The 11,779-nt window shown below is 49.9% G+C and overlaps 1 protein-coding gene across 2 annotated transcripts; it reads right to left on the reverse strand.

Annotated features, from left to right (window-relative positions):
• Nucleotides 1-2,790: 2,790 nt before the first annotated feature.
• LOC122392300 lies at nt 2,791-10,380 on the reverse strand. 2 transcript variants are annotated; one of them, XR_006258494.1, is made up of 2 exons: nt 3,095-10,380; nt 2,791-2,892 (listed from the first exon to the last, which is right to left on the reverse strand). XR_006258494.1 is itself a non-coding variant. In XM_043386996.1 (2 exons), exon 2 carries the CDS (start codon nt 7,488-7,490, stop codon nt 3,612-3,614), a length of 3,879 nt encoding a protein of 1,292 aa, XP_043242931.1. In that variant the 5' UTR covers nt 7,491-10,037; nt 10,240-10,380; the 3' UTR covers nt 2,791-3,611. The 2 variants fall into 2 exon arrangements, 1 of the variants encoding a protein (XP_043242931.1); XM_043386996.1 differs by having other exon boundaries at nt 2,791-10,037; nt 10,240-10,380.
• Between the last annotated feature and the right edge of the window lie 1,399 nt (nt 10,381-11,779).

Genomic DNA, 11,779 nt, shown 5'->3' on the forward strand with positions numbered 1-11,779 from the left:
TGAGCGCAGGGTGGGAAATTCCTCCGATAACGGCTATTTTCCTTGATATGCTAACGATATTCGAAAGAAGCGGACGTCGAAAGGGAATTTCAGAACTGAAATGGTGGCATTTGGTTCCATTGTCGGTTATGTTATGTGACAGTTTTGAATGTGCAGTGTTGCTGTACTTTTGACTTTCTTACAGCCTCTACTGCTTCTGATACATTTGTGCCATTATATTTTTGTATGTGAGAAACAAGAATGATATTGCTAGTTTGAGCCGGTTGAATTTCTATGCGGATGTCGAAAGTAGGTAGACTATTCAAAGCCAAGGTAGGAGTTGAGCCACATCTGTAAAAATACCTTACTCAAGTTATCTAAAAACTGTATTTTCAGAAGGAGATCATGCCTACGATTTGTAAGCGTTTTGTTTTACCTGTTGGGTCAGTTTGATTGGGCTGATGTTACCATGATTTTATCTTTTCGCATATTCCACTAAAAGAAGCTTTGTCTCTTGAATATGTATGACTTCCTCCTTTTCAATGATATGTAGGAATGTGCGGATACTCGACAGAAACCACACCAAACGCCAAGCTGGACAATGGACAGTAAATGTTTGAAAGTGATTGAATATCTGTCCAATAGAATTTAGGCCTATGGCGAGGAGGTATAGGCTCCGTTTTCCTCGAGTATACCTACGAGTAAAATCAGATAGGTCCGTGCGAAATTTCCAAGTCGTAACAGGAGTCAGCCAAACGGCATTCCAGTCAATTACGGGTATCAGCAGCGAGTAACATGTACCATACCATGGCTCTGATAAAACTGTCGGTAACAAATGCCTTACCGCATCGATAGCGCGCGACCTTGTTATCACCCACCACAGGAGACAATAACCGACAGAACAGACATAACATCAGTCCCACGTGATGTAACACGACTGTGTTACATCCTACACCTGTACATATCGGCTATATCTGATGGACTCGCTCACAGTGCTATATTTCTCTGTAAAGGAAATGGGACAAACCATGGTAGCGGCAAGCGCTCAGGGCTATATTCAGCCGACACAAATCCAACCAGTGCTGCAACTGGCCACAGTCCTACTCTTCTTCACGTTTTGCTCAGAGTCAGGGTCAGTGATTTATTTTTCAACTGTAGAAAATGAAGTTTAACCCTCGCCCATGTAGGGGGGGGGGGTTGGTGCAACCCCCCCCTGAGGTTTTTCGGAAATAGTGCAAAAACGGCGGCGCGCAGCGCCGCCAAATTTTGGGTACCTTATGGGGCAAACCTTGCGCATCTTTTGATAAAAAAATTTGACCGGGTCATGTCAGGTCACGGAGTTATGACGTCACAAAGGGAACAGCCTCCGGCCGGATTTTCACAAACTGAGTGCCAACGCCCGAGGTTTCCTGCCGGTGGTACGGACATCGGTTGATGGATCGTGATGAAACTTCCCATGCATGTTGGGGCAAGTATTGGCTATCATATGGTATAAGAAACTTGACCGGGTCAGGTCAGGTCACGGAGCTATGACGTCACAAGAGGAACAGCGTCCGGTACTATTTTTGAAAAGCGCCCGAACCACTATTTTGCTAATTCTTGTCACCTCAATGGGAATATGCAGCAATATTAGCTTCTATAGGGAGCAAATGGACATCCCAAATCCAAAAATACAATCAGATTTCAAAAATTTAAATTTTGATTTTTCGAATTTCTGCCGCCGACTGTGACCTTGCCGACTTCCGGCGCTCCCAACGCGCCATTTTTAGAGCTAGGGAAACGAAATACATACCAAACGATAGAGAATTGATCAAGGAACACGATAGTGAAGGTTTCAAGTCGATATCTCCCACCGTTTTGCCGCAATCGCCGCGGAAAATTTGAAAAAGTCTATTTTTCCGAAAATTTGACCTTTGACCGGTCAAAAGTAGGTCAAATGTTGACCTAGGACCAAAAAATATACCACCAATCGCGAGATCTCGGCGAGAGCAATCCGTTGGTCTTTTCCGCTAAGCTCTACGACGCTCCGTTTTCAAACGCCAAGGGGGGGGTCGCACCAACCCCCCCCCCCTGCATGGGCGAAGTTGGCAGATCGCCGTTTACGGGCGAGGGTTAAAAGAGCATATATGTTATACACCTTTTTACGCCCAATTTAGGCGGAAGTGCACACATTTCATTAATAGTGCAGGTGATTTCGATGGTTCGGCATAGTGCCTTCATATATTGAATTGCGGCACGATATTCGTCATTGTGCACCCCACTCCGTCATAGTGCAGTTAAAAGTGGCCCAGGTTCAGACATATTGGACTTAGTGCAAATAATAATTCGTCAGGTTAATTCAATTTCGACATACGGCATGTGCTTACGGCAACGTTCAAATAAATCCAGCACGGTATAAATAAGCGATTATGTAAACAAATCTCACCTTCCTACGCAACTTAAGCCCTCAGCAAAGCTCTGGAGCTAATGAAGAATGTGGGATGTCACGTGAACGTGAAATGCGCTACACCTTTTTACGGCCAAATATAGAAATAGTGCACACAGTTCAGTATAATAGTGCAACCGATTTCGACAGTTCGGCATAGTGCACCTCTAGTTCGGCCAAGTGCATGATATTCGGTAATAGTGCACACGTTTCAAATGAAGAGCAATCAATTTAGAAGATGGTGCGTTCAAATTCAATGAGCCGTAGGTTCAATTTCGTCATAGTGCACGGTTTCGTCATGTGGCCTGATAGTCGGCGTCCAGCAAAGCGATTTAGGCGATGTTCAAGTGAATTCGCTGCTTGAACCGGCCGACAAAAGACCATCATTCAATCTAGTTTTCTATTGCCGGTATAGTACATAGGATAATACATCGCTGCTCTCATAACCGCTGGCATCACGTGGTACAAAACGGTACGGTACGTGAAAACTGAAAGGAAGAATAAATAACAGTCACATAATGATTAAGAGACGGTTATGGCGCGCGACTGCAAAACCAAATCAATGAATATCACAGTAATATCTATGAGAGAATGAGATAAACAACTGAGACACTCAACATAACGACCAACCTAAACAATAACATGATTTGCACAACTCAACATAATATCAATTTTATCATTTCAGCTTACTTCGTTCGGGGGTTTCACCGACCCGTCAATATGGCGTCGGAGGGGCCGCGCTGGAGCCTCCAGAAGCGCCACGCTCGCCGCGGCGCGCGTCATGTTTCGCCTTAAACGCAATGGGAAAACGCAACCAAATTGTACGCGCGGGAACATGGCTCCCCCAAATTTTGCAAACAAAATTTGCACTTCTCGCTTCTACCCATCGACATGTCTCCTCGACGGGGAATCGCTGGCAGCACCGCGTGACAAGTCACTACACGGTGACTCGGGCAGCGCTAGCCTTTGTCGCGCGATCACGGCACAAGTACAAACGCACTCTGTCCGTCATGTTGACGCCACGCCGTGGCACCCGGCCTCGGCGTCCAGCACACACGCGTCCATCTGGATCTCGTCCAGCGCTGCGTCCATACCCCGGGCGGACACGATGTCCCACCACGAGGTGATCAGGCCCGCATCCAACACAATGGCCGGCATGAACTCAGCGGCGTCCTCCATCCCCGCTATCTCAGACCGACGGACGGGTTCACCCGGTCTCACGCCTCCGAAGAACCGTGACGAGGCGGTGGACCGGTCTCTCGAGCTCCGTCCCCTTGCTGGTCCGTACGCTGACCTTCCTGACTAGGCCGTCGCTGCCTGGGCGTGTAGCGACGACCCGTGCCAGCACCCACTGGGTACGGGGGTGGTCATCGTCCATGATCAAGACGACGTCGTCAGTCTCGAAGTTGGGCGTCGTCTTTTGCCATTTCCGCCTCTCTTGTGAAGCCAGTATAACCTCTCGTCGCCACCGGCTCCAGAAGACGTTGGAGAGGTGCTGCACTCGTCTCCACCGCTGACGAGCGTAGACGTCCGGAGCAGCGAATCTACCAGGAAAGGGTAACACTACTCTATATTTCTGTGTTAGGAGGGAACTCGGGGTCAAAGCCTCGAGCTGGTTAGTAGAGGACATGTCAGCTAGTGAGATAGGACGGCTGTTCAGGATGTTCTCGACCTCACACATCAGCGTTCGTAACAGCTCGTCATCCATCTGTTCTCCGTTGGCGACCAGCAGACTTGTCAGGACTGATCGTACACAGCGAATCAGCCTTTCCCAAGCCCCACCCATGTGGCTGGAGTGAGGTGGGTTGAACTTGAAGTCCACGAAGTCGCACTGATCTTTCAGTAGACTTGTCCTGATCTTTTCCTGATCCATTTCTGCGAGGGCTGCTTTCAGTGCTCCCTGACCTCCGACGAAGTTCGTCCCGCGATCGCAGTACACAGCCCTCACTGGACCTCTTCTGCAGACGAATCTTCGGTACGCGTTCAGAAACGCATCGGTGGACATGGAGTTCAGCGTTTCCAGGTGCACGGCTCTAGAGGCAAGGCACGTGAAGATGATACCCCACCTCTTAACCTGGCTCCGTCGCTCCCTCACGTAGAATGGGCCAAAGCAGTCGACCCCGCAGAAGGTGAAGGGAGCAGACGGTTCCAGCCGCTCAGCTGGCAATTCAGCCATCTTCTGCCCCCCGTGGGGACCACGCAGCTTCCTGCACGGCACACAGTTGATGATATAGCTGGAGACAGCGGACCGACCGTGCAGGATCCAGTATCCCTGTTGTCGAAGTTCGCCCAGTGTCGTCTCTCTTCCTGAATGCCCTGTTCTCTGGTGACACTGGCGAATGATCAGGGTGCTGACGTGGCTGGTCTTCGGGAGGATGACTGGGTTCGTTACCTCTCTCGGCAGACTTGCTCGTCTGATCCGTCCTCCTACGCAGATCACTCCCTCTCTCATCACTGGATTCAACTTGGTCAGAGCACTCTTCATCAGAGGCTTCAGTGTGTCTTCTCCGTCTCGACGGCGCAGTTCGTCATCAAACACTTGCTTCTGAAGCGCCTTGATGATGACTGCTTCAGCTTCCTTCAGGTCTTGTACGCTCAGGTGTCTGTCTGAATCTTCTCTGTGTTCTTTGCCTCGCTTTCTTCTGCACGCCTCCTGCAGTTTCTTCTCATATCTGAGGCAGTTTGCTACGGCTGTCTTGGCGGCGAACCAGGTAGAGAAGCGTCCAAGTCGCTCCAGGAGAGTCGCGTGCTCTGCGACAGGTTGGCTGTTCGTCATCATCGTCGCCGCCTTTTTCACCTCAGGGTCTTGCTGGTCAACGATGTCTTCGTCATCTTCGAGAGGTGGCTCTTCTGGGCAGGATAAGAATGGAGGTCCATGCCACCACAGGTCACTATCGATCAGCTCCTCAACGAGACATCCGCGTGAGGCCAGATCACTGGGGTTCTGATCTGACGGGATGTAGTGCCACTGAGTCGGTGAGGTACGACTGCGGATCGTTTGTACGCGGTTGGCCACGTACACGTGGAATCGTCTTGAACTGTTCCTGATATAGCCCAGCACCACGCGACTGTCGCACCAGTAGTAATGCTGGATCTGTGAGATGTTCAGGCTGTCCTGAAGAAACTCGCCGATCTGGGTGGCTAGTACAGCTGCTGCTAGCTCCAAGCGCGGAACTGTCACAGCCTTCTTCGGCGTCACCTTGGCCTTCGACATCACCAGGTCTGCAGATACCTCTCCGCCGTCTGTGATGATGCGCAGGTAACTGCAAGCGCCGTATCCGCTCGTAGACGCGTCGGAGAAGTGGTGCAGCTGAAAGGTTGCAGGCGGCTCGTCAGACGTTAGCGTCGAGCCGTACTGCCTGGGGATTTTCAAGCTTGAGAGAGCAGGCAGCGTCGCCTTCCATCTCAGCCACTGTAGCTTCAGCTCGTCTGGGACTGGATCGTCCCAGGTGCAGTCCCGGCCGCACAACTCCTTGACGATCTTCTTCCCCCGTAGAATCACCGGTGAGATCAGTCCCAGTGGGTCATACAAGGAACTTACTCCCGATAGGATTCCTCGTCTGGTAGCAGGCCGTTCAGGAAGATCCACTCCGAACTGGATGGTGTCAGAACTCAAGTCCCATCTGACGCCTAGTGCTTGTTCGCAGACCTGTGGATTCTCCTGGAAGGTCAGGCCAATCAGAGACTTGGCCCTCGAATAGATGGGGATAGTTTCCATGATAGTGAAGTCGTTACACGCAAACTTCGTGAGCCTGAACCCACCTTCAGCACAGAGCTTTGTCGTGTTGTCGATGAGGGCGGTTGCCGAGCTGGCATCTGGCGTCGAGATGAGTCCGTCATCGACATAGAAATCGTTCCTGATGAAGTTCGCTGCCTCCTTTCCATGTTTGGGCTCGTATAGCTCCGCAGTCCGATTCAGAGCATGCATCGCGCACGCTGGCGAGGAGACAGCTCCGAAGAGGTGCGTCGTCATTCTGTAGAAGGTTGGTTCCTTCTCGATATCACCTCCTGGCCACCAGAGGAACCTGAGGAGGTTCCTGTCGCTCGGAGCAACCGAGACCCGGTTGAACATGGATTCGATGTCGCACGTTAGTGCAACTGCGTCCTTTCGGAATCTGGTCAGAATGCCGACGAGGTTGTTCGACATATCTGGACCCTGCAGGAGCTCATGGTTGAGGCAGCGTCCGCGAAACTCCACACTGCAGTCGAAGACCACTCGAAGTTTTCCTTTCTTCGGCTGGGCGACACCATGGTGGGGCACATACCATACGTGCCCGTTGCTCGTCTCCAGCTCGTCTTGTGGAACGGGCTCAGCATAACCCTTGGTCAGCATATCTTCAATTGCAGTGGTGTACGCTTCCTTGTAGCTGCTGTCCTTCTGCAGCTTCCTCTTCAGCGACTGAAGGCGAGTCTGAGCCTGATGGACGTTGTCTGGCAGTGTCATCTTCCGGTCCCTTAGAGGGAGAGGTGCCTCGAAGCGACCATCTGGACGTTGGTGCACGCCATCTCGCATGATTTTCATGAAGTGAAGGTCGTCCTGGGACACTTTCGCCATCCCGGAGCCCTTGCTGTCGGTCTGTGGAGTAAAATCAGAATCGAACAGTCGTGCCAGCTGCTCGGGGGGCACCTCGCGAGCCCTCACTCGAAACGCGAAGTGGCTGACTCCTTCACGTCCGTAGAGGCATGATGCATCGCTGGTTGCTTGCCCCATGCATCCAACGACGCTCCATCCAAGGCCTGTGCGTATCGCCCAGGGGTCGTCGTCACCGCCGGTAACAACCTGAAGTGGCTTCAATGCTCTTGGACAGCTGATGCCGATCAGGATGCCAATTTCGGCGTCTGGGAGGTACTCTGGTAGATGTTGGGCAACTTCTTGCAGGTGAGGCCACTCAGCCGTCGTGTCGCGCCGCGGGATGAGCTGTCGCTCTGCAGGGATGTCCGTCTTTGTGTACGTAGATGGTAGCTCGACTTCGGTCTCGCCCGTGTAGTTCATCACCACCAGACCGTGCACAACTTGACTCTTCGACGTCGTCCTGCCTGTGATCGTGCTGACCTCCAGGGTGACCTCCTCTCCACTCAGACCCATTCCTGCAGCACAGACGTCTTAACAAAACACGTGTCAGACTGGGGGTCGAGCAGCGCATACACAGTCTTCTCCCTGGCAGGGAAGTCCTTGTGCTTCAGGCGAACTGGCACCAGCATGGTGTGGGTACACCTGGGTTGCTCAGCTGTGTCACATGAAGTCGCATGGAGGGAGACGGCGCTGGTCTGAGTGCCCTTCGATGTCGCCTTGTCATTCCTGTGGGAGAAAGTGTCATCATGAAGCAGGGTAGGGTGTTGCCTGCCACACTTTACACAGTGTTGTCTCTTCCTACACTCCCTCCACCTGTGGCCGCGCCTCAGACAACCTCCACATAGTCCTCTCTGGCGGACCAGCTCTTGCCTCTCCTTCAGGGACATCCTCGAGAATGCTGGGCAGCTGTCCACGGGATGATCCTGCTTACACACCACACAGTGGTGTTGTTGCATCCAACGGCCGCTGTCCTGTGGTCTCTGTTTGTCGCTCGGCGCAGATGTAAGCAGAACACGTGCATTTCTTGGTTTTGGTTGTAGTTTCCTCTCCTCTTCACTGCCCCTCACCAACACTGGACCGGAGGCGACTCTGGCCTCTCTGCTGACAAACTGTACAAAGTGTTCGAACGGTGGATACTGAGGATGAGCTCCTTCTCCTGGTTCGTAAATCCACCGGTCCACGATTCGCCTCCAGCTGTCTGTGAGGTATCTGGGCAGCTTCTTCAGGATAGGATCTATCTCAGATGGACTGCCAAATATCTTCAGACCATCCATGCTGTTGGAATTCACCATACAGAGTTCCAGGAAGTCTGACAGTTCGGTGAATGCCTTGCTGTCACCCATCTTCACATCAGGCCATCTTTGAAGACGCTTCTTCAGCTCGTTGATGGTGATGAACACGTTGCCATACCTGTCCTTCAGGCGCTTCTTCGCATGCAGGTAAGCCTCATCAGTGCCCATCTGTAGGAAGCCTGTGATTGCACTTCTCGCTTCCCCTGTTGTATAGTGGCCTAAATAATGAAGTCTCTCTCTGGGTGATGAACATCTGGACTCAATATAGGTCTCGAAGGCGTTCAACCAAATGCAAAAGGTCGTGTGGTCTCCCTTAAACACTCCTGGCTCTGTGGGAGGTAGCTGGGATCTCTGAGCTTGGATGGACAGGATATCAGCCACAGTAGTGGCTGTTACCTGTGTCGGAGCAGCAGTTTCTGGTGTGGGAGTAGGTTCATGGTCCTGGCAGTGGACAGGAACAGGGGTATCAGTGGAAGGCACAACAGGTTCTGTCACGTCTTTACCTGCTTCGTGGCAGTCAGTTGGTTGTGCCTCAGTTGTCCCCTGTCTTCCAATACCAGGCGTCTTCACCTTCTCTGTCTCTTCCTGTCTTGTTGGCGTCATGAACGAATCAACCTTCTGCTCCATCATTTCGAGTACTTCTTCCTTTGCTTCGTGAATCCTTCTTTCAGTCTCGATTTGATGCATCTCTTCTTTCCACTTCAACTCCTGCATCTTTGACTCCATCATCTTCATCTCCATCTCCAACTTCTGTTTCTCTTCCAGGGCAGCAGCTCTTGCCTTTGTCTCTGCTGCATGCTGGCTTTCTTGGACTTTCAGCATGAAGAGCTGAGCTCTCATGGCAGAGCCTGAAGATGATCTGGAACTCTGAGCCACAGACGAGCAGTCGTCTGGTCTTCTCTTGGGCTTCTCACTTGTGACTTCTTCTGGAAGCATCAGGGACTCAATTGTTGCTCGGGTGCTGTCTAACTGCATCAATCTGCCTTCATAGGTGGACTTGTGCACCTCGTACTCTGCTCCCAGCAGGGGACGCAGGTCTTCATTTGTTTGCAGTAGCAGCAGATGACTGTGCTTCCATTTGGCAACCTTCTTAGCCATCTTCTCATTCGTTTGCTCATCTTCGTCTTGAGTTGCGAGTTCATCTAGCAGGGATGTACCATCTTTCTCTAACTTAACGAGCATCTGCTTGAACACCTTCAGTTTCATTCCAGTTTGGTACTCTCTGCCCTTTTCTGTCAGCTTCAGTTCATGAGACGAGCGGGTCTCTGGTCTATAGTCATCAGTAGCTCCCTCTGGGTTATCCATCGCGTCAGTGTGGGTCGAGAACCAGAGGATTGGGAATAGACGTCAATCGAACAGAAGGATAGGTCTGGATTTAATCACAGTAGTTAGTGGGGGAACAGTGTCATCAATGAAAACCACACTACACTACATAACCAACACAAATTGTGACTACAGGCAAAATACGAGCCAGAACGTATAAAATAAAGAAAATGTGAAGATCAGTCAATCTCTTGACCAATCAACACAAATCAAAATTCACTACAATGAGATATCACAAGCTACTTCATGGGAAATCATCTATGGATTAGACTATCAAAAACGGGAAAGTAAAATGAATTAAACTGAACGAATTTTCACTGAACCGGCCGACAAAAGACCATCATTCAATCTAGTTTTCTATTGCCGGTATAGTACATAGGATAATACATCGCTGCTCTCATAACCGCTGGCATCACGTGGTACAAAACGGTACGGTACGTGAAAACTGAAAGGAAGAATAAATAACAGTCACATAATGATTAAGAGACGGTTATGGCGCGCGACTGCAAAACCAAATCAATGAATATCACAGTAATATCTATGAGAGAATGAGATAAACAACTGAGACACTCAACATAACGACCAACCTAAACAATAACATGATTTGCACAACTCAACATAATATCAATTTTATCATTTCAGCTTACTTCGTTCGGGGGTTTCACCGACCCGTCAATATGGCGTCGGAGGGGCCGCGCTGGAGCCTCCAGAAGCGCCACGCTCGCCGCGGCGCGCGTCATGTTTCGCCTTAAACGCAATGGGAAAACGCAACCAAATTGTACGCGCGGGAACACTGCTGGATTGGGAAAATATTTTTGAAATCCCCTATCTGCCTGTCAAGAGTAGCGTGAATCTTGGTCAAAAACCTGCTCAAATGCAGTTTCAGCTCTCAGGAATTAACTTACGTCTATCATTAGTCTCGCTCTAAGAACTCGGTGACACGGTCGAGTGGCGGTCACGTGGCATTCAGGGCTTCTGAATCGGGTGCATAACTTCGTTGCTGGTTCAAAAAGATCAGAAATGCTATGGATTCTTGTTATCGCCTTTCAGCATCATGGCGAATTTGATTGAACAAAGCCGAAAAAATATTGCTCATGCCGAATATATAAGCACCCGACGAATTATGTGCACTATGTCTTATATGATTGAAGCTAAGGCACCCAGATGAAACATTAAATACCCTCTACCTTTTGCATCCAGAGCAGTGCAGCTGGCTACTTGACTTTTTTGCGTTGCTGACTGACTACGAGTGTCATTGGAGGCTCAGGTAGCGTGAAATGTCAAATAAAAATTGTTATTACTTATTTATGCAATGCCGTGTTACTGAACAGTGCCTAAATTACATGCGGGACCCCGAAATTGAAACGATCTGACGAATAATGTGCGATATGTCTAATATGCCTGAACCTGGGTCACTTTAAACCTGCACTATGACGAAATGGCTGCAATATGGCGAATATCGTGCCGCGATTCAATATATCAATGCACTATGCCGTGCTGTCGAAATCGCCTGCACTATTTTTGAAATGTGTGCACTGCCGCCTAAATTGGGCCTTTTCATTACATTCATTAAAATCTCGCTAATTTTTATTAGCAGTAAAATTTCAATAATTTAGTAAAATTTCATTAGCAGCTTGTTTGAACGGCACCACGCTACACTTGATGAACAGCAAGAGCGTTGTCAAAAATATTTTCTAGATGGGGCACCGAATTCGCTTGAAGGTTAACTAAATTGCTTTGCGGTACGCCGAATACCAATGCATATGACGAAGCAATGCACTCTGGCGAAACTGAAATCGCAACTACTGAAAATGAATGCATTCTCTTTTAAATTGCTTGCACTGTTTCGGAGCCGTGTGCACTATTACTGAATTTCATGCACTCGGCCTAAGAAGCGGTGCACTATGCCGAACTGTCGAAATGGTTGCACTATTTCTGAACTGTGTGCACTTTTTCTATATTTGGCCGTAAAAAGGTGTATATGACTAACGAATCTCGCACGAGGCATTGCTGTTTAGTAATAGGTGCGAGCAATCAGGACATCTTATAAAGGAACCTACAGGAGAGTTGACTTTAAGCAAAAGCTCGACAATGTAAGCTGGGCCATAAGACACGGCATCCTTTCACTGGAGCAGCATTTCTCCTGGAGCAGAGGTCGTGGGGGAAACTCGATCGCGCCCCGGCGTC

Source organism: Amphibalanus amphitrite, unplaced genomic scaffold, assembly GCF_019059575.1.
Source record: "Amphibalanus amphitrite isolate SeventyFive unplaced genomic scaffold, NRLGWU_Aamphi_draft 000480F_arrow, whole genome shotgun sequence".
Classification (NCBI taxonomy): Eukaryota; Metazoa; Arthropoda; class Thecostraca; order Balanomorpha; family Balanidae; genus Amphibalanus; species Amphibalanus amphitrite.